Genomic DNA, 23572 nt, shown 5'->3' with positions numbered 1-23572 from the left:
GAAAGAGGTAATATATATATATATATACAGTGCCTTGCGAAAGTATTCGGCCCCCTTGAACTTTGCGATCTTTTGCCACATTTCAGGCTTCAAACAAATATATAAAACTGTATTTTTTTTGTGAAGAATCAACAACAAGTGGGACACAATCATGAAGTGGAACGACATTTATTGGATATTTCAAACTTTTTTAACAAATCAAAAACTGAAAAATTGGGCGTGCAAAATTATTCAGCCCCTTTACTTTCAGTGCAGCAAACTCTCTCCAGAAATTCAGTGAGGATCTCTGAATGATCCAATGTTGACCTAAATGACTAATGATGATAAATACAATCCACCTGTGTGTAATCAAGTCTCCGTATAAATGCACCTGCACTGTGATAGTCTCAGAGGTCCGTTAAAAGCGCAGAGAGCATCATGAAGAACAAGGAACACACCAGGCAGGTCCGAGATACTGTTGTGAAGAAGTTTAAAGCCGGATTTGGATACAAAAATATTTACCAAGCTTTAAACATCCCAAGGAGCACTGTGCAAGCGATAATATTGAAATGGAAGGAGTATCAGACCACTGCAAATCTACCAAGACCTGGCCGTCCCTCTAAACTTTCAGCTCATACAAGGAGAAGACTGATCAGAGATGCAGCCAAGAGGCCCATGATCACTCTGGATGAACTGCAGAGATCTACAGCTGAGGTGGGAGACTCTGTCCATAAGACAACAATCAGTCGTATATTGCACAAATCTGGCCTTTATGGAAGAGTGGCAAGAAGAAAGCCATTTCTTAAAAAGATATCCATAAAAAGTGTTGTTTAAAGTTTGCCACAAGCCACCTGGGAGACACACCAAACATGTGGAAGAAGGTGCTCTGGTCAGATGAAACCAAAATTGAACTTTTTGGCAACAATGCAAAACGTTATGTTTGGCGTAAAAGCAACACAGCTCATCACCCTGAACACACCATCCCCACTGTCAAACATGGTGGTGGCAGCATCATGGTTTGGGCCTGCTTTTCTTCAGCAGGGACAGGGAAGATGGTTAAAATTGATGCGAAGATGGATGGAGCCAAATACAGGACCATTCTGGAAGAAAACCTGATGGAGTCTGCAAAAGACCTGAGACTGGGACGGAGATTTGTCTTCCAACAAGACAATGATCCAAAACATAAAGCAAAACCTACAATGGAATGGTTCAAAAATAAACATATCCAGGTGTTAGAATGGCCAAGTCAAAGTCCAGACCTGAATCCAATCGAGAATCTGTGGAAAGAACTGAAAACTGCGGTTCACAAATGCTCTCCATCCAACCTCACTGAGCTCGAGCTGTTTTGCAAGGAGGAATGGGACAAAAATTTCAGTCTCTCGATGTGCAAAACTGATAGAGACATACCCCAAGCGACTTACAGCTGTAATCACAGCAAAAGGTGGCGCTACAAAGTATTAACTTAAGGGGGCTGAATAATTTTGCACGCCCAATTTTTCAGTTTTTGATTTGTTAAAAAAGTTTGAAATATCCAATAAATGTCGTTCCACTTCATGATTGTGTCCCACTTGTTGTTGATTCTTCACAAAAAAATATAGTTTTATATCTTTATGTTTGAAGCCTGAAATGTGGCAAAAGGTCGCAAAGTTCAAGGGGGCCGAATACTTTCGCAAGGCACTGTATATCAGGCCTATTGGGCCAAAATCAATTATAGCCTATTGAATAGATAATAACTTAAAGAGATCTGATGTTTAGTTTATAAATACTTTGCTACAATGACACACTCAGCTATCTACCCACCTCGTTCCTTTCTGTTAGCATGTGCACGTACTAGTAAGTACACCATCATGCTTTCAGGATAGGTGTCTTTTCAGATTCCACAATGATTCATTAGTTGTGGACACTACATCACAGCACTCCCTCTCTTCCTCTTGGTCCTCCTCATCTTCGTAAGTCACCTTGATTTTGCACCTTTTTAAAAATCTGTTTCATTATAAAAATATTTAGTGAATCCATGACAGTAGTTAAAATCAAGGAGCTATAGCAGCACACAAGTAGACTATAATGCATGCTGGGCCGGGCATGCCCCGAGATCGGTACTGGAGCTCCAGCCTTTGGGAAACTCGCTCCACGCGCCAGTCAAATTGGGCACGCTCCGCTCATCACTCACAAACTCTGGTTGGAGCACACAACCAGACTCCCGTGAAGTGTCCTCTGAAGGGGCGGGACCTTGTGGACTGGGAAAGATTGGTTCTTCATCCATTTCCATCACTCTTGACAACCGTGTATCTGAACACAGAGAAGGAACACTTCATCGAACTCGCATACGGGAGACAACGGTTATCACCCGTGAACACTGTGGAACTTGGTTAAAATTTTTTTTAAAAATGTGCCAAGATTTGCCTAAAGCCTGGCCCACTCTGGGTACACGGGCTCCGGCGATCAGTGATGTGCCCCGATTGGCCGTGCCACCTTGGGGTACTGTTGTCACAATGAGCTTCACTCGGTTTAGGCGGTAAGATGAGGTCTGGTAACTGTCTGGCACCCATCTCTGGACCACACGCATGAAATATAAACCCAAAGAAAAAGTATGTTATCATGAAGGTTACCCTACCGACCAGTCATAGCTACTGGCGACAAAGTGTGTCGTAACCTAGCTGGGAATGGGACCGACAGCTCAGGAAAACGGACCCCTTCTGTTGTAACAGACAGGGGCGATTCAGAATTGGATCTAATTACTAGGAGTGTGGGATAATAGCGGGCACCTATAGAGCCCATAAACTGTATCCCTAGACACCTCATAGGGACGGCAGGTGGCCTAGTGATTAGAGCGTTGGGCCAATAACCGAAAGGTTGCTGGATCGAATCCCAAAGCCGACAAGGCAAAAATCTGTCGTTCTGCCCCTGGACAAGGCAGTTAACCCACTGTTCCCCAGCAGGCTGTCATTGTAAATAAGAATTTGTTTTTAACTGATTGACCTAGTTAAAAAAAAAATGTACACAATAAAAACTAGTGAGCTATATGTAAGAATCAGCAAGGAATCCCAGTAATGAGCCAATTATGGGAGAGGGGCGCCCCATTGTGGACGGTGACCCAACTCATCACTCATAGTGGGGAGATTGATATAGACCTTGAACCCTGTGAACACCGTGGAACACGGGGTAACAGAGGGACAGCATTAAACATGGACAAGCTTCCAACATACGCTGTGCTTCCGTGAGACTGTATAGCCTGCAGGAAGCCTGGCCCCTTTAAGTGCTCAGGGGGCTCTGGCAATTGCTGACGTAGTACCCAGTTTGCCAATCGTGGGGGCACGGTTGTCACAGTAATGTTTTTATGGAGGGGCACACTGGTCACTCAGACCCATGCCAAAGCCCCTCGCTTCGGGGGGCTGCTTCTTCATCTGAGGTGCACGCAAACCCTGAAAATAGGAATGTGGTTACCATAACGCTGAAGGAGAGCAAGTAAGTTACACTCGCCAGAAGCATGCTAGCTGACACTAGCCAGGAGACTTTTTAGCATAAGCTAGGCTCACTAGCCTGACTGCAGCATGGTTCATTTAGAATGTCCAAGTGACATAACGCTACATATACTAAACAAGAGAGCTGCCCCAGCAACTCTACTACGGGGAGGCAGGAATAGATAGTAATACAGTAGCTAGCTCACCTCTGCGAGTTAGCCAACCTGGCTAGCACGCTACGCAGCGCTCGTTTAGCTAGCCCGGTCTCGAAAGTCCACGGACGACCGGATCACTGAAGTGGGACTGGACCCTTCATCAACAAGTCTGAGAAGAGGGGCAAGTGGTGTTTGACCAAGGCAGACACAGGTGGCAGGGGGTACCCACAGAACCTGGCCACCCTCTTTCCTTGAGTAGCCTCCCGTAATTGGTGACAACCCAGGAGCTGGGTTGGGCACAGGCAGCCACCGCATAACCCAGGCAGCCACAGCATAACCCAGGCAGCCACAGCATAACCCAGGCAGCCACAGCATAACCCAGGCAGCCACAGCATAACCCAGGCAGCCACAGCATATGCTCTGACCACCCTATCCCTTTCCTGCTCGTCTACTATGGGACAGTTTAGTTGGCGTAACGCAAGACAGTCTCGTTTTCCAATTGTTTGTTTTAGTAGCGTGAATCATTCCTGTTCACACGAGGTGAAGAGCAGAATAATAAAAAAAATTAATCCGAGCCTCACGCTTATCATCTGTGGAAGAAGGCGGGGCTTCCAGCGAGACGTGAGCTGAATTTCATTGGCCTTGTCAGGCATAATTGTAGATCCTTCAAAACGGAGTCGTAAGAATGCGACTCCCCCGTAGTATGTACCAAAAACTGACTGACAAAGGGAACCATATTACCTGACTAACACATTTCAAATCGCCTTCTCTATTGCCAAATATCACAATGACATCATCAAGGTAACCACTTACGTCAAATTCAGAGATGGGTAGAGACAGGAAGTGGCTCCAGTGCTGGTGGATGTCGATGGCAGGGGGACGGGGGTCCTCAGGACAAGCGAGAGAAGCTCCACTAGTGAACAAACCCTGGAATCAACAACACACAGTCAACAAACACAGTAAAATCTGTGATGAAAAACATGCAACATGCACACAACGGAAACATGGGACAAGGCAAGCACAGGACATACTACACACACACAAAACATGAGGGTCATCACAGACTGAGCTAATAGTATGATAAATGAAGACATGCCTACCTGTTCTCTAGCTAGCCTACATTCCAAGACACATTTATTTGAATTCTGTCTCGTCGCTGTATGTACCTCTTGTTCTAGTGCTGAACTGAGAGCCAGCTGAGTCAGGGAAACCAGTTCCTCTCTGGCTTCATCACCATCGATCTGCCCATTCAGTAACTCAACCTCCTGATAACAGGAAAAGAAAGATGGGAAAGGAACCAGCAGAATAAATTGAGGAAGTGAGAAGTAGAGAGAAAGATGTGGGGTGGATACTGAGAGTACAGAGGAAAATGGAAGAAAGAGGACAGACGATGGTGGGAGAAAGAGACCAGGACAAAGAAAGACATTTGTTAGCCATTAGTGTTGCACGGTAGATACCGAAACTTCTGATATTCCGATACTAGAACATGAAAAACAGTTTGGTACTAGAATTGGTTACTTTCGGTACTTCTGTTAAATGTGTCTTACGTCATACACGGACTGAGAGGATCGAGTCTGACAGAAGTAATCTCCTCAAGGGGGCAGTAGCGAGGCAGGCTGCACTTGTGCATGCAGCCGACACAGTGCGAGCCACTTTTGAGAAGCAAGCGAGAGAGAAAAGTTCTTCTAACTACACACCTGCAGCTTGTTTACAAAACTGGCTGTGGAAGCAAACTATGGGAACACTGATCATGTGGTACCCTTCCTGCAGGCTCATCCTGACATGATTCTCCAGCATGACAATGCCACCAGCCATACTGCTCATTCTGTGCGTGATTTCCTGCAAGACAGGAATGTCAGTGTTCTGCCATGGCCAGCAAAGAGCCCGGAGCTCAATCCCATTGAGCACGTCTGGGATCTGTGAGGGTGAGGGCTAGGGCCATTCCCCCCAGAAATATCTGGGAACTTGCAGGTGCCTTGGTGGAAGAGTGGGGTAACATCCCACAGCAAGAACTGGCAAATATGGTGCAGTCCATGAGGAGATGCACTGCAGTACTTAATGCATCTGGTGGCCACACCAGATACTGACTGTTACTTTTGACTTTGACCCCCCCTTTGTTCAGGGACATATTATTCAATTTCTGTTAGTCACATGTCTGTGGAACTTGTTCAGTTTATGTATCAGTTGTTGAATCTCATGTTCATACAAATACTTACACGTTAAGTTTGCTGAAAATAAACACAGTTGACAGTGAGTTTAGAATATAATGGCAGTACGTTACAGACCCAACAGCATATTGTAGTATGCCCTTCTCCTAACCATGTTTTCTAGTGACAGTCTCTTCCCATTCAAATATTTTTGTTCAAAACACAGTTCAGTAATAGACCCATGTAATTCCAGTTCATATTGAGATGGTTGTTTTGTTTGAAATGTGCTGTCAGTGTGTCTGTATATTGTCTATAAAAGTGGATTGTCCTTCCTTTTAAGACCACATAGGCCTAATAAAATACTTCAAATGGTAGTAGGCTAACCGCAGAGTCAGGGTCTACCTCATCGCAGCTTGTTCGCTTGCACTTGCTTATACTTCGAGCTAAGTGTGAATTATATAAGAACAAACATGAATTTACTGAACATAAATGTAATGTTTGTGTATGGTTCAAAACTCGTCGACATTCATTATTATTCAAGGCGGTTCTTATCGAGTTACACAAATCCACAAGGAGTCAGCAGAAACCACATTTATTTAAGCAAGTCAGACATAAGCTCCACTCTCGGGACAGCTTGGTGTAGACCAAAAGTTTGTGGGCAGCGTTTATCGCCGTTACAGTTCATGTAATGTTTAGAGTGTCGCGGCTTCGCTGACATGCATCTAAAAACAGATGGGTTGTTTGCCAAGATTGACATGTTCAAATCGTCACGGATAACAGGAGGCGCCGTTTTCTGTTACAATGAACCCCAATAGTGGAGTTAAGTGACTCAGGCCCTACCTAACTGTTACTACAGTGCTGTCAACCACAACTGTTATCAGTCTGTTGACAACTGCGGCCATTTACAAGGTTGATGCTAGGCTTCGATGGTACACTGTATACCGGGGTATTTGGAAATAGCCAAGGATGGTTTTCAATACTGTTTAAAACTATTTATTTGACCTTTTTCAATCAATATTATGTGTAGCTACTGCCTGCAGTCAACTGTACAATACATTAGGAGATAAAGCAGACTGCGTACCTCATTTCACCAGTCACATTATGAAGCTTACAGTAGCTCCCCAGAACATTTGAGCCAGTCATGAGTGTTTGTAAATAGCACAATGGGAGAAAGCGGGAGCAGGTGAGTTTTATCAGTGACGTGCAACTACAGTTTTCCTTAACAGAAAATACATTAGTGCAACATATTCAGAAGAAGATGGCTTCATTTTCATCAGATGACAGGATATGTGCAATGCTATTTGGCCGGCAGCCACACAAGTAAATGAGCTACAATGAAAAAGCTAAGTAAAAACGATGCATGGCCATAATATTTCCAATGTTTAGCATAGAAAGAATGTAGCCAGCTACATTTCCTAGGGTTTTGCTTAAATCTTGCATTTTACCAGAGAAAAGTAGGCTGGCTACAATGAGAAAACGCAGAGCAGAAATTACAATAAGAAGTATTTTAGATCTGCGTTTACAAAATGCAGGAATATATTTTTGGCATTATCTTTTTTCCTGCCTGAAAAATTAAGAAGTTTACCTTCCTAGTTATCTAAGTATGTTAGTGAATTGATAATATTGTGTAAGTGTTCTGCCGTGTTTGAGGCCCGTTGCCCTAGCAACTCCAGACAAACTGTTTCAGAGCAGAGTATGTGAGTGGAATTGAGCAGTTTGAAATCACTCATGGCTCATGAAGCAGTGCTTACCCCTTTCCAACCGCTCAGCTAAAAACCTTACAAGACAACAAAAAACAAACAGCAGCTCCAAATTCCCTCCATTCATTAAAATCACAATTTACATTTACATTTAAGTCATTTAGCAGACGCTCTTACAATTTAACCAACAAACATCTATTTTTGTGTCTACCTGAACCTACCATTTGGTTTTGAAGTATTGAAACCAAACCATGTGATTTGAATTGAAAGTATTTGAATAAACAAAAAGGTGAATGTGAAAGTCACACATAATTTCAAATAGGCTACATGTCATATTAAACAGCATATAAACACTCTAAATAGGTCAGGAGCCAGACGGGGAGCCTAAGAAGGAAAACAAATGAGTTATTTAGGCTAGATTATTTCTATAGCCTACAAAGAAATACCTTGTGAAGCATTTGCAAGTGCGACGCAATAGCCTTGTAGGGACATATTGTTGTATTAATCATTATAGTCTATACATGTTGCATATAGGCTGTGGCTTACTTGGAATTAAATACAAATTCAATTCTAAAAATGACAGTGCCTCTGAATTCATTTTCTGGCCAGTCTGGCCTTTCAGGATCATGGGATGGGGCCTGGAGAGCCGGCCAGAGCGGAGAATATCCTCTCCACACAGGCAGAGCCACTGGGGATGCTAAACACACACTTGGCCATTCTTGCCAGGCTGGGCAGAGATTTGTATACACTGCTCAAAAAAATAAAGGGAACACTTAAACAACAATGTAACTCCAAGTCAATCACACTTCTGTGAAATCAAACTGTCCACTTAGGAAGCAACACTGATTGACAATAAATGTCACATGCTGTTGTGCAAATGGGATAGACAACTGGTGGAAATTATAGGCAATTAGCAAGACACCCCCAATAAAGGAGTTGTTCTGCAGGTGGGGACCACAGACCATTTCTCAATTCCTATGCTTCCTGGCTGATGTTTTGGTCACTTTTGAATGCTGGCGGTGCTTTCACTCTAGTGGTAGCATGAGACGGAGTCTACAACCCACACAAGTGGCTCAGGTAGTGCAGCTCATCCAGGATGGCATATCAATGCGAGCTGTGGCAAGAAGGTTTACTGTGTCTGTCAGCGTAGTGTCTAGAGCATGGAGGCGCTACCAGGAGACAGGCCAGTACATCAGGAGACGTGGAGGAGGCCGTAGGAGGGCAACAATCCAGCAGCAGGACCGCTACCTCCGCCTTTGTGCAAGGAGGAGCACTGCCAGAGCCCTGCAAAATGACCTCCAGCAGGCCACAAACGTGCATGTGTCTGCTCAAACGGTCAGAAACAGGACTCCATGAGGGTGGTATGAGGGCCCGACGTCCACAGGTGGGGGTTGTGCTTACAGCCCAACAGCGTGCAGGAGGTTTGGCATTTTCCAGAGGACACCAAGATTGGTAAATTCGCCACTGGCGCCCTGTGCTCTTCCCAGATGAAAGCAGGTTCACACTGAGCACATGTGACAGACGTGACAGAGTCTGGAGACGCCGTGGAGAACGTTCTGCTGCCTGCAACATCCTTGTGGGGTGGCATTTCTTTGGGGGGGCCGCACAGCCCTCCATTTGCTCGCCAGAGGTAGCCTGACTGCCATTAGGTACCGAGATGAGATCCTCAGACCCCTTGTGAGACCATATGCTGGTGCGGTTGGCCCGGGGTTCCTCCTAATGCAAGACAATGCTAGACCTCATGTGGCTGGAGTGTGTCAGCAGTTCCTGCAAGAGGAAGGCATTGATGCAATGGACTGGCCCGCCCGTTCCCCAGACCTGAATCCAATTGAGCACATCTGGGACATCATGTCTCGTTCCATCCACCAACGCCACATTGCACCACAGACTGTCCAGGAGTTGGCGGATGCTTTAGTCCAGGTCTGGGAGGAGATCCCTCAGGAGACCATCCGCCACCTCATCAGGAGCATGCCCAGGCATTGTAGGGAGGTCATACAGGCACGTGGAGGCCACACACACACACACACTACTGAGCCTCATTTTGACTTGTTTTAAGGACATTACATCAAAGTTGGATCAGCCTGTAGTGTGGTTTTCCACTTTAATTTTGAGTGTGACTCCAAATCCAGAACTCCATGGGTTGATAAATTTGATTTCCATTGATAATTTGTGTGATTTTGTTGTCAGCACATTCAACTATGTAAAGAAAGAAGTATTTAAGAATATTTCATTCATTCAGATCTAGGATGTGTTATTTTAGTGTTCCCTTTATTTTTTTTGAGCAATGTATATATTAGAGGTCGACCGATTATGATTTTTCAACACCGATACAGATTATTGGGAGGACCAAAAAAGCAGATACCGATTAAATCGGCCGATTTTTTAAATGTATTTGTAATAATGACAATTACAGCAATACTGAATGAACACTTATTTTAACTTAATATAATACATCAATAAAATCAATTTAGCCTCAAATAAATGAATCCTGTTCAATTAGGATTTTTGACTATTTCCCTCTATACCATTTGTATTTCATTCATCTTTGACTATTGGATGTTCTTATAGGCACTTTAGTATTGCCAGTGTAACAGTATAGCTTCCGTCCCTCTCCTCACTCCTCCCTGGGCTCGAACCAGGAACACAATGACAACAGCCACCCTCGAAGCGGCGTTACCCATGCAGAGCAAGGGGATCAACCACTCCAAGTCTCAGAGCGAGTGACGTTTGAAACGCTATTAGCACGCACCCCGCTAACTAGCTAGCCATTTCACTTCGGGTACACGAGCCTAAATCTCGGGAGTTGATAGGCTTGAAGTCATAAACGGCGCAATGCTTGACGCACAACGAAGAGCTGCTGGCAAAATGCACGAAAGTGCTATTTGAATGAATGCTTACAAGCCTGCTGCTGCCTACCACCGCTCAGTCAGATACTTGTATGCAACGCAGGACATGCTAGATAAACTAGTAATATCATCAACCATGTGTAGTTAACTAGTGATTATGATTGATTGTTTTATGGAAGATAAGTTTAATGCTAGCTAGCAACTTACATTGGCTTACTGCTTTCGCGTAACACTCCTTGTGGAGTGCAACGAGAGGCAGGTGGTCATAGCGTTGGACCAGTTAACTGTAAGGCTGCAAGATTGAATCCTGCTGACAAGGTGAAAATCTGTCGTTCTGCCCCTGAACGAGGCAGTTAAACGCACCGTTCCTAGGCAGTCATTGAAAATAAGAATATTTAACTAGGCAAGTCAGTTAAAAAACAAAGATTAAATAAAAGGTGTAAAAAAATATTTAAAAAATGTTTTTTTATTATTATTATTAGTTTTTATTATTATTATTATTAGTTTTTTAATCGGCCAAATCGGTGTCCAAAAATACCGATTTACGATTGTTATGAAAACCTGAAATCGGCCCTAATTAAAATCGGCCATTCCGATTAATCGGTCGACCTCGATTATAGATAATAGAACAAAAATGAACGAAACATTTAAGAGAACAGATTTTTTTGGTTTATAAATACTTTGCTACAAAGACACACTTAGTTATTATCTATTCATTCCTTTCTTTTAGGATGTAGTAAGTACACCATCATGCTTTCAGGATAGGTGTCTTTTCAGATTCCACAATGATTCATTAGTTGTGGACACTACATCACAGCACTCCCTCTCTTCCTCTTGGTCCTCCTCATCTTTGTAAGTCACCTTGATTTTGCACCTGTGTGTTCTATCATTTTCTTTATGAAAATATTTACTGAACTCCATGACAGCTAGATCAAGTGGCTATGGCAGTACAGAAGTAGACTATAATGCATGCTGGGCCGGGCATGCCCGAGATTGCTACTGGAGCTCCATCCGTTGGGAAACTCGCTCCACGCGCCAGTCAAATTGGGCACACTCCGCTCCAGCTCTACTCACATACTCTGCTTCAGAGCCAGTACCGTTCTTCCTTCAGACAAGCATGTGTCAAATTTTTGTTAATTTGCACAATGTCTCTTGTTCACATTCGCTTGGATATGACATTCGGTAGCTCCTACTGACAATGCAGTCGGGAAACTTGACTTCTCCCACATTTTGTTACATTACAACCTTATTCTAAAATGGATGAAATTGTTTCCCCCCCCTCAATCTACACACAATACCCCATAATGACAAAACAAAAACTGGTATAGAAATATCACATTTACATAAGTATTCAGACCCTTTACTCAGTACTTTTTTGAAGCACCTTTGGCAGCGATTACAACCTAGTGTCTTCTTGGGTATGACGCTACAAGCTTGGCATACCAATATTTGGGGAGTTTCTCCCATTCTTCTCTGCAGATCCTCTCAAGCTCTGTCAGGTTGGATGGGGGTGTCGCTGCACAGCTATTTTCAGGTCTCCCCAGAGATGTACGATTGGGTTCAAGTCCAGGCTCTGGCTGGGCCACTCAAGGACATTGAGACTTGTCCCGAAGCCACTACTGAGTTGTCTTGGCTGTGTGCTTAGTGTCGTTGTCCTGTTGGAAGGTGAACCTCCACCCCAGCCTGAGGTCCGGAGCATTCTGGAGCAGGTTTTCATCAAGGATCTCTCTGTACTTCTCTCATTTAATATTTTCCTCTATACCAACTAGGGTCGGAAACTTTCCGAGAAATTTACTTTGCGAATTTTGCTTAAATTCATCAAAAACATTTGCTTATAACAGTGAACCTTTTTTTTTGTGGGATACACATAAGGCAATTCTAGGTTGTTGCATATTTTGATTAAACTAAACCAAATTCAATGGAATTGCAACCCTCTGCATGCACAGTGCATTCTTCCATCACATGTACAGTTGATTCTCAAGATCTTGCACACTAATGAGATGCTATTGAGCCCACACTACTACACTGTCTGAGCCAAGGACTACATGCTTTCTGGTAAGATTTGATTACAATACTGGTTGGGGTGAATATATTTTATATGACATACATGATTTTTTGTTAACATGACATACATGATTTTTTGTTAACTAGTAAATAGTAGCCTACAGAAAAGTGTGTTTAAATCATTTGTAATTTGTTGACAATTTCTGCTAGTTAGTTTTAGCTTGCTTCAGCCTGCTAACTGAGGAGTGTTAATTCACCTGTTTCCATACATGTTTAATTTAAAAACATTTATCTTACAAAAGGAGTTGTTTAATCTAACTGCTTAACAGTACTTGTTCCCCCCCTAATATTTACAGGAACACGACACGTACACTATGTGATGTGTGGAGACATTTCACTGCAGCTAATGTAGAAGGAAAAGCTGTGTACATTTGCAAATACTGTGCCAAATCATATGTGAAGAATTCAACAAAGATGCAGAATCATCTGGCCAAGTGCATAACGTTCCCTCCACGCTCACAACAAGCAAACTCTGACAGAAGTCCTTCTACTTCTATTTGAGGTGAAAATGATGAACCAGACACCTTATAGATAGCAACAGCTCATGGTCCTCCTGGAATCAGAAGTTTGTTTTGACTCAATGGAGGAACGTAGTCAGAGAAATGCTTATGAATGTCTTGCTCAAGCCGTGTATGCAACTGGTTCACCTCTGATGCTCACAGGCAATGTGTTTTGGAAGAGATTTCTGAATGTTCTTCGCCCAGCATACACCCCTCCAACCAGACATGCTCATCTACTCATTTGCTGGATGCAGAGTTGAAGGTCAAGCAAATCATAGAGAAAGCAGACGATTGCAATCATCTCTGATGGGTGGTTGAATGTTTGTGGGCAAGGAATAATTAACTACATCATATCCACCCCCCAACCAGTATTCTACAAGAGCACAGACACACCGGTCTCTACATTGCAAATAAGCTGATGGCAGTCATCAATGACCTTGGACCACAGAAGGTATTTGCACTGGTGGCAGACAATGCTGTGAACATGAAGGCTGCTTGGTCTAAAGTGGAGGAGCCCCATTGGCTGTGCTGCTCATGCATTGAATCTGCTCAAGGACATCATGTCACTGAAAACAATGGATACACTCTACAAGAGAGTCAAGGAAATGGTAAGGTATGTGAAGGGTCATCAAGTTATAGCAGCAATCTAGCTCACCAAGCAAAGTCTGAAGAATAAGAGCACCACATTGAAGCTGCCCAGCAACACCCGCTGGGGTGGTGTTGTCATCATGTTTGACAGTCTCCTGGAGGGGAAGGAGTCTCTCAAAAAAATGGCCATATCACAGTCTGCCGATATGGACAGCCCCATCAAGAGGATCCTCCTAGATGATGTATTTTGGGAGAGAGTAGTAAGCAGCCTGAAACCAATAGTAGTAGCCATTGCACGGATTGGTGGAAACAATGCCATCCTGTCTGATTGTCAGACTCTGCTTGCAGAAGTAAGAGAAGATATCCGTACTGCCCTGCCCACTTCACTGTTACTCCAAGCAGAAGAAACTACAGTTCTGAAATACATCAAAAAGCACAAAGACTTATGCCTGAAGCCCAAACACACCGCAGCGTACATGTTGGACCCCATGTATGCTGGCAAGAGCATCCTGTCAGATGCAGAGATCAACCAGGCCTATGGTGTCGTCACTACCGTGTCTCACCACCTTGGCCTGGATGAGGGCAAGGTTCTTGGCAGTCTGGAAAAGTACACTTCCAAGCAAGGGCTTTGGGATGGAGATGTAATATGGCAGTTGTGCCAACATATCTCATCAGCCACCTGGTGGAAGGGACTTTGTGGATCTGAGGTTCTTTCCCCCTGTTGCCTCCATCATACTCCAAATCCCACCAACATCAGCCATCTCAGAGCGCAATTGGTCCTTGTTTGGGAACACACACACGCGTGCAAGCAACAGGCTGACCAATACAAGGGTTGAAAAATTGGTGGCTATCCGGGCAAATTTGAGGCTTTTTGAGCCTGACAACGAGCCATCCTCAATTAGGTTGGAAAGTGACAGTGACGATGAAGCCACAGAGTCTGATGTTCAAGAGGTGGACATTGAGGAGGTCCAGGGAGAAGACATGGAAGACAACCAAAGCTTTTTCTCCCCCGATTGCTGAGGTTGGCCGGGCAGCCAGATCTAAGAAGAGCCTCGGTGGTTACAAACTTCTTCCATTTAAAAATGGAGGCCACTGTGTTCTTGGGGACCTTCAATACTGGAGACATTTTTTGGTACCTTTCCCCAGATCTGTGCCTCGACACAATCCTGTCTAGGAGCTCTACAAACAATTCCATCGACCTCCTGGCTTGGTTTTTGCTCTGACATGCACTGTCAACTGTAGGACCTTATATAGACAGGTGTGTGCCTTTCCAAAACATGTGCAATCAATTGAATTTACCACAGGTGGACTCCAAGTTGTAGAAACATGTCAAATATGATAAATGGAAACAGGATGCACCGGAGCTCAATTTCGGGTCTCATAGCAAAGGTCTGAATAGTTATGTAAATACATTTGCAAAAAATTCTAAAAACCTGTTTTTGCTTTGTCATTATGGGGTATCATGCATAGATTGATGAGGGGGAAAAAATGTAAATGGACAGTACTTTCTAAGGTGATGATTGGGCGGAATATCCCCGTCATGCTCCTCAAACATGAACTTTTGTTACAACGCTCGCTGTGTGTTATGTAGCCTATGCATAGGTCTATATAAAAATGGGGTGTTACTAGGGCTGTTGAGGTGACCGTATTACAGCCACACTGGCCATCATGAGTCATGAACGCAGTAAACATGCTATTGATGATCAGGTCCTAATGGCCTGGTACTCAGGGCTCCATTGTCCCTCTAACCACTGACAGTGCAAATGCAATCCAAAGAACACATCATCAAAACAGTATCCTGATTTTAAAATTCACCTCACTGTGATGATCAATTTGAAGGAAGTTCAACAGCAGGTCTAAACAGTAAAACATGGTCGCTGTGGATGTTGTTTCAAAGCCTAACACAGCCAAATGGACAGCGCTTTCTAAGGTGATGATTCATTGAAAACACCATTTGGTTCATTGATTGTGCAGGGTGGCTTACAGGTAGCCTACAATTATAGTACATAGTACATGTTTATATTTTCACAATTAATTGGGTGACACATTACCTTTAGCTATAGAGAATATCTCCTGCTGCCTCTCCTTTATGCCCTTCTCCAGCATGCAGAGGGGCTGTCAACAGTTTAGTGAAATATGTTTTGTTGCGAAAACATGTTACTATCAATGTTAGTGAACAGATTTCACTTGTTTTCCCAAAATAAGCACTGGGAAACAGCAGATGAACAGGGTTGAAGAGCCCATGGCATACAGAGTTTGGGGAGAATATCACATTTGACCCAATTTAAATAATTTAAAAGGCAATGCTACCAAATACTAATTGAGTATACAGTGGGGCAAAAAAGTATTTAGTCAGCCACCAATTGTGCAAGTTCTGATGAGAGAGGCCTGTAATTTTCATCATAGGTACACTTCAACTATGACAGACAAAATGAGTAAAAAAAAAAAGAAATCCAGAAAATCACATTGTAGGATTTTTTATGAATTTATTTGCAAATTATGGTGGAAAATAAGTATTTGGTCAATAGCAAAAGTTTCTCAATACTTTGTTATATACCCTTTGTTGGCAATGACAGAGGTCAAACGTTTTCTGTAAGTCTTCACAAGGTTTTCACACACGGTTGCTGGTATTTTGGCCCATTCCTCCATGCAGATCTCCTCTAGAGCAGTGATGTTTTGGGGCTGTTGCTGGGTAACACAGACTTTCAACTCTCTCCAAAGATTTTCTATGGGGTTGAGATCTGGAGACTGGCTAGGCCACTCCAGTACCTTGAAATGCTTCTTACGAAGCCACTCCTTCCTTGCCCGGGCGGTGTGTTTGGGATCATTGTCATACTGAAAGACCCAGCCACGTTTCATCTTCAATGCCCTTGCTGATGGAAGGAGGTTTTCACTCAAAATCTCACGATACATGGCCCCATTCATTCTTTCCTTTACACGGATCAGTCGTCCTGGTCCCTTTGCAGAAAAACAGACCCAAAGCATGATGTTTCCACCCCCATGCTTCACAGTAGGTATGGTGTTCTTTGGATGCAACTCAGCATTCTTTGTCCTCCAAACACGACTAGTTGAGTTTTTACCAAAAAGTTATATTTTGGTTTGATCTGACCATATGACATTCTCCCAATCTTCTTCTGGATCATCCAAATGCTCTCTAGCAAACTTCAGACGGGCCTGGACATGTACTGGCTTAAGCAGGGGGACACGTCTGGCACTGCAGGATTTGAGTCCCTGGCGGCGTATTGTGTCACTGATGGTGAGCTTTGTTACTTTGGTCCCAGCTCTCTGCAGGTCATTCACTAGGTCCCCCCGTGTGGTTCTGGGATTTTTGCTCACCGTTCTTGTGATCATTTTGACCCCACGGGGTGAGATCTTGTGTGGAGCCCCAGATCGAGGGAGATTATCAGTGGTCTTGTATGTCTTCCATTTCCTAATAATTGCTCCCACGGTTGATTTCTTCAAACCAAGCTGCTTACCTATTGCAGATTCAGTCTTCCCAGCCTGGTGCAGGTCTACAATTTTGTTTCTGGTGTCCTTTGACAGTTTTTGGTCTTGGCCATAGTGGCGTTTGAAGTGTGACTGTTTGAGGTTGTGGACAGGTGTCTTTTATACTGATAACAAGTTCAAACAGGCGCCATTAATACAGGTAACGAGTGGAGGACAGAGGAGCCTCTTACAGGTCTGTGAGAGCCAGAAATCTTGCTTGTTTGTAGGTGACCAAATACTTATTTTCCACCATAATTTGCAAATAAATTAATTTAAAATCCTTGTGTGATTTTCTGGATTTTTTTTCTTCTCATTTTGTCTGTCATAGTTGAAGTGTACCTATGATGAAAATTACAGGCCTCTCATCTTTTTAAGTGGGAGAACTTGCACAATTGGTGGCTGACTAAATACTTTTTTGCCCCAATGTATGTAAACCTCTGACCCACTGGGAATGTGATGAAAGTAAGAGCTGAAATAAATAATTCTCTCTACTATTATTCTGACATTTCACATTCTTAAAATAAAGTGGTGATCCTAACTGACCTAAAACAAGACATTTTTACTTAGATTACATGCCAGGAATTGTGAAAAACTGAGTTTAAATGTAATTGGCTAAGGTGTATGTAAACTTCTGACTTCAACTGTAAGTTTTCTTATGCTTATTTCTCAGCTGCTCATATTAAGTACAGCTCCACTGTAAAAACGAAGTAGTCTACCAGGCATCGTTGAAAAATGGACTGGCAAGAAAGTGTGCTGCCTCCATTCGCTATTCCTGCCCATTGGATAATGGTCCATTTAAATTTAAACTAATTTTACATATAAAGACAAGATTCAATTTTGAATAGTCTGATGTGTGGAAAATACTTGCTGAGAGAACAGCTGTGCAGCCTGAGGAAAGGAACATTACACAAGCTTTTTTTACTACTTTCTCAAATCAATAGTCTATAGTCACATCATGCAGCCCATATACGCTTTCATTTCTAAGACATTAAGGTTTGTATCATTCACAACTAAAGTTGCCAAACAACTCTAAATCTAGCATATAGGACCCGTTTCAAATGATCCCTTTAACGCTCAACGTGGCAACTTCACTAGGCACACCCGCTCTGGAAAGGGAAAAATATCCTTTCTATTTTAGTCAATTATATTCAAAGGTTAAATTATATTCTTCATACTGTAAAATCATATAGAATAATGGCATGGGACTTAAGCATATCTGGTCTTCTAAATGAACCAGCCTACAGCCTATGACATGTAGCATAGCCAGGCCAACTCATTCTGTTCTTAGGATTCAACTCAAATAAATAATGTTCGACTTATTGTGATGTACAGTATATTAAATGGATTTATTATACTTTTTAAATGTAAATGTTCCGAAGGCGGGCATCAGTAGCTTGTATGCATGGAAATGCTAAACATGCTTATGTTAATTCACAGTCAATTACTGTGACATCAGCATTCTTTTGCATGACAATAACCGGCTGACAAAATGTCATGACCGCCACAGTCCTAGGTTACACAATACAAATCTCCTAACAGCTGCAAGTGAAGTCGTGGGGGATAAGATAACCCGGTCTTTGACATTGGACACTCCCAAGCCACAGCAGTGTTTTTCACTACAGTGAGTGTGGGCCTTTGTCCCTACAAAAACACACACCCAAGGCCCAAAGAGTGTGTAACCCTATGGGTGGAGAGAATAAGTCATTCATTACCCACAAATGATATAACAGGGTTCATCATGTTTTACCACAGGGCTGGATGAGAATACAGCAAGAGTAGAGCGTTTGCATATATGTTAATGCCAGAGGCAAAGGGGATGACTAACATTGAACTGAATCCCAGTCCTCTTCTGACTAGCTCTGTCTGGACTTGTAGATTGTGAAAGTGGAACTTCTTTAACTATAAGAAACAAGGTTCTGTAGCCTAAATCCAACTGTCATTGTTGTAAGAATGTAGAACTTCCTGCACCTTCTTAGGAAAGTATTAGCGGTGATCTTCTGAACAGAAAAAGTGAAACCTAAAACAAGGTTAGTTGTAAATTAAATTCCCAGACAAAAAAAAATCAAAGTAAATTGATGTCATCCAAATCATCTTAAACGAGAGTTGTCTTGGGCCTGCTGTATTTGAGGACAAATGCTTTTACAAAGAGGGGGTAGGTACTAGGCCCTTACTTCTCCACCTATTCTCCTCACCCACAGCTGGTGAACAAGGGTAAAGTGCGAAGAAATAACAGATTCAACAACTAACTAGCCTCAGGGAATCACATCCATTGATCCAGCAGCTGTTCTGTCTCACTCCTTCTCAACCATAAAAACTGCAACTCTGGAGATGCATTAGTAGTGATGGGAAACAGGCTTTCTCAAACATTTGGGTCCTTCACCAAATTTTTCCCGAAAATGTCATTACGTTAAGGTTAAGTAAAGATAAGGGGGAAATTAACTTGTTGTTTTATGCAACAGGGCCCTGGCCCTTTAATTGCGCATCTAGCACGTGATGAATGTGCCAGTCCAGCAATGGTTCTGCATGGCTGCTGCTCATTTCCATGTCAATGTTTGAAAATAACAAATATATACAAATGATATACTTCTGCCAGGTTAGCCTACTTTGCTGTTAAAATTTAATTGACAAGGGTTTGGGGAAAGTATATCTGTCAACCCACAAGATGATTACTGGCCACACACGGGAGTGATAGATGAACAACAGGGAAAGACAAATTGGGAAAAAATAATTGGAAATTAATTGGCAGATAGTGTTAGGTTTGAGTATGTAAGCCAATAGTGGCTAACCAGGGGTGTGATAATGTCAATTCTGATTAGATAGTAGCTTGCGGTGTCTGATACTTGTGAAATTGGTTCGTGGCTGTTTGCGGTGGAACACTTAAATTGCATGTACTTTCAGAATTGTTTGGTGGGCTGCGCTGGTAGCTCGCTATCGACCTATTGGAGAGGAGACCTCTGTCGATTATTTGTTACGTTGTGCTTAGTCAGGAGATACTAATCTGATCTAGCTTTAAAAAAAAAACATTCAAAGTGAAAGTGAATGTAAAAGTTGAGCATGCCATGTGCATAGAACCTTATCAGTTGGTGTCATAACAGCAAGTTAGCAACGTTATTGGCCTAACGTTAGCTGTTTAGCTGGCTATCACAATACACTTGTCATTCCTATTGTCAGCTAGTTCGCATTTCATCACAATAACTTCATGGGCGACACATTAGTTAGAGTAGATGAAGTTCGAAACCAGATAAAGTTAGCTAGCTGGCTGTAGTACTCGCCTGTTTGGGTATCTCGCAGGCTCCGGTGCTGGGATAAGGCCCCGGCTCAGTGCTTAGTTGGGTGGCAGTCTGGCACTCCTCCTGCCGGCCTCTCAACCTAGCGCTAACAGTAGAACAGCTCTCGTCCTCGGCGAGAAGGTCAGAGTCGTTGATCTCTTCCCCGGTGCTGTCTGACGACAGCCCCGCGTTACCATTACTGCTACTCGTGCTGTTCGGTGGCTCTCCGAATTCCGATCTGTCAGGTACTTGGTGCACGAGCCACGCGCTCAACTGCGTAGGGAACCGGGCGGGCGACCCAAGCGCCCTCACCTCGTCCAGAAGCCGACGGCTGGCGAAGAAATAGTCCAACTCCGGACATTTGGGGTGCACGCTGTACCCGTCCCAATTGTCCCTCAAACTGTGAAACGGTGTCTGGATGAAGGCTGAGCTGGGACCATCGTTAATCTCTAGCGGTGAGTAGTAGCCGTTCCAATAGCTGTCGACATCCACGCGAACTCCGATCAAACTGAGTAAGATCGTAAACTGGATTAGTCCCTCTGTGAAGTATTTCTTCACGTTTTGCATCTTTATTTTTTGGGGGAGAACGTCAATAAAGAGAAACGCTGGTCCCAGAGTTCCCTTTAGGCCACTAAACAAAGACAATGCAAAACAAAAGAGCACGGGTTCCTTGCCCCTGTCAGACAAAGAGGTCCGCCCGTCCCCGGCGAAAACGTTAGCTAGCTACTGCACTACCGGCTTCTGATAACTTCCTGACAGAAACATGCTCTTTAACGAACAACTGTACCACGATCACATATAATTAACAATTTAATCATAGATGAAACTATAATTCACTGGAATATCCCTTGTTTATTTGTCTGCCTTGTTTTAATCTAATTATAATATAAAATACATATTCCGAATCGGTTCCCTCATGGGTTTAATGTGTATGGCTCTCACTCCCTACCGGCCGCGTGGAGGAGTCTTGGGGAAGGATTTGCATAATTTACACAAACTAGGCCCATAACTCATCGCAACAGGCTTCGATTGGCTGAAAATATATTCTGTCATATAGTGAGCCAATTGTAGCATCCAACCGCTCTTAGTTAAATAAAAAATAACGCCCCCTTCGTTGGATTTCTGGCCCAAACAAGACACACAGCCTTATGAACATACATTTATACTTAGCGATGTGATTGAAAGTATTTTATTTAATCTTGCAATATCTGAAACGGTTTACAATGTGTATCACAAGAACATTACCGTTATTTTGGAATGCTACTTTGCCCTTTATTGTCAGGGGCGGGACCTCGACAGTACTTCCGGTGACATTTTCTTTATGACGTTTGGCCCACTGACCTGCTTTCAACACGACACAATATGTTCACAACCATGTACCAACAGGTCATGTTGTTCTTGGGAACTCAGCAATTAATTCAAACATGTTTCAATAAAGTATTTAGTTATGAATGATAATCCTTAATCCTCTTCTTACCTATATGAAACATAAGGCTTCCACGAGAGAGTGCTGCTGTTGCCAATCTATTGCCTGTCTGGAGATTGTGTTCCATGACAGAACACAGTCCTTCATCTCCTTCTCCCACCCTCAATAATGACATATATTGGTCCATTTGATTTGTATTTTCTCTCATACAATAAAAAATATTGATGCCTAGAAAAATAAAAATGTAAAGACACAAATGGTTAGACTTCTATAAAATGTTGAACAAGTGCATGACACTTTCTTCAGTAGTGGTAGAGCTAGTGGCCCTAACTAAGTAGAATTATCAAATGTTTGATTTGAAAGTACAACACTGCCATCCTCTCTTGCTTGGCCAGCCAGACCCTGACAACAGATGATCAAATGGCGATGCATGTTCTGTGATCTTTTGGGAAACCATAACGCCCCCTAGAGGCATAGTTGAAACAACGCGCGTAATACAAATGCCACTTCAGCAAAACGATGACCATATTCTGTGAATGTTGTAAGGGATTAATGTAGTATTTATCCGGCTATGTTTGTGTCACAGAACATATAACTGACGTCCTTTCCATTCCTCCATGACCACAGATGGAGAGAACAGTGTCAGGCAACACTTACTCCCACTAGGTGTAACAATAGTTCAACCCTCCAAATACTTTTAAATTCATGGGTGTGAAGGAGCACAACAAGGAAGGGAATCTTTACTACAGCATTGGACCAGAGAGCACCATTCAAATCATGATGAATCAGTGAGTTGTAATGTGCACTTTTATCTAATTCACATGCAATGTAGACCTACTCTATAACCTATTCTGTAACCATATAGGACTTGGGACAAAAAGTTGTTTGTATGATTAGACATAGGCTTGTTATAAGTTATCAATGAAACAAAGGCCAACTATCCGCTGTGGTGGGGTGTGAGGTATGTGGTGGTGGTGATGGATGGTGGTACTGGTGATCATGATAATGATTCAGAAAAAAAGCAGTAGGCTACTTTTGGTCAAATATGGCTCCTATACACCCCCTGCTGGTGGTTAATGGAACATTCTATGGAAATCAGACATTGGAAGTGTCTTGCATGGGGGTTTGCACCAGCCATGACCTACTGTAGGTATACAGGTGAACAACATGCTTATTTGCAGCACATTATGATACAGCATTATTTCCTCACAAAAAAATACCCCACTTTTCCATTCAATGCAGCAAGTATTTCTACAGGCCTACTCTGTTTATCAACTCTTTTGATTCCATTGATTTCATTTTGTGCCATTGATAAATGTAGCTGTTTATTAATTGCTCCAGTGGTCTATTTCACCCTTTAGTCATTAGGATGAGCTTCTTCAGTTTGGTCTTCCTTAGAATACATTTTCCTTTTCTAATGTAGTTTACAATAGTTCAATTTGAATTGCTCATCACTTTTACATGTATCTAGTAAGCACAATATAATTCACTTCCTGTCTCACAGGCATAGCAGGTGTAAATATGGTAGCTTTTATAATGTTACCTCATTAGCAGAGCAGGTATTTATATGGTAGCATAGGGCAATCTGTCATCAGCATCTGTCTGGAACTATCATGGTCCACACACATCAACACAAGTCATGAAGAGGGCATGATGCCTCTTCCCCCTTAGGAGGCTGTAAAGATTCGGCATGGACCCTCAGATCCTCCAAAAGTTCTACAGCTGCACTATTGAGAGCAACTTGACTGGTTGCGTCACTGCTTAGTATGGCATCTGTTTGGCATCTGACCGCAAGGCACTACAGAGGGTAGTGCGTATGGCCCAGTACATTACTGGAGCTGAGCTCCCTGCCATCCTGGACCTTTATACCAGGCGGTGACAGAGGAAGGCCCTAAAAATGGTCAAAGACTCCAGCCACCTAAGTCATAGACTGTTCTCACTCTCTGCTACC

General features: G+C 42.9%; 1 protein-coding gene across 1 annotated transcript in view; it reads right to left on the bottom strand.

Annotated features, from left to right (window-relative positions):
- Positions 1 to 21154, bottom strand: part of LOC115116330 (endoplasmic reticulum membrane sensor NFE2L1-like) — a 32356-nt gene extending 11202 nt beyond the window's left edge. The window contains exons 1-3 of the mRNA XM_029644803.2: positions 20199 to 21154; positions 4762 to 4860; positions 4409 to 4522 (exon numbers count right to left, since the gene is read on the bottom strand). Coding sequence (XP_029500663.1) covers positions 4409 to 4522; positions 4762 to 4860; positions 20199 to 20762 — 777 coding nt within the window. The 5' untranslated portion in view covers positions 20763 to 21154. The remainder of the gene's footprint in view (positions 1 to 4408; positions 4523 to 4761; positions 4861 to 20198) is intronic.
- Positions 21155 to 23572: the final 2418 nt, after the last annotated feature.

The sequence above is a fragment of the Oncorhynchus nerka genome, linkage group LG7 (assembly GCF_034236695.1).
Source record: "Oncorhynchus nerka isolate Pitt River linkage group LG7, Oner_Uvic_2.0, whole genome shotgun sequence".
NCBI lineage: Eukaryota > Metazoa > Chordata > Actinopteri > Salmoniformes > Salmonidae > Oncorhynchus > Oncorhynchus nerka.
This window is presented reverse-complemented; position numbering and strand designations above follow the sequence as displayed.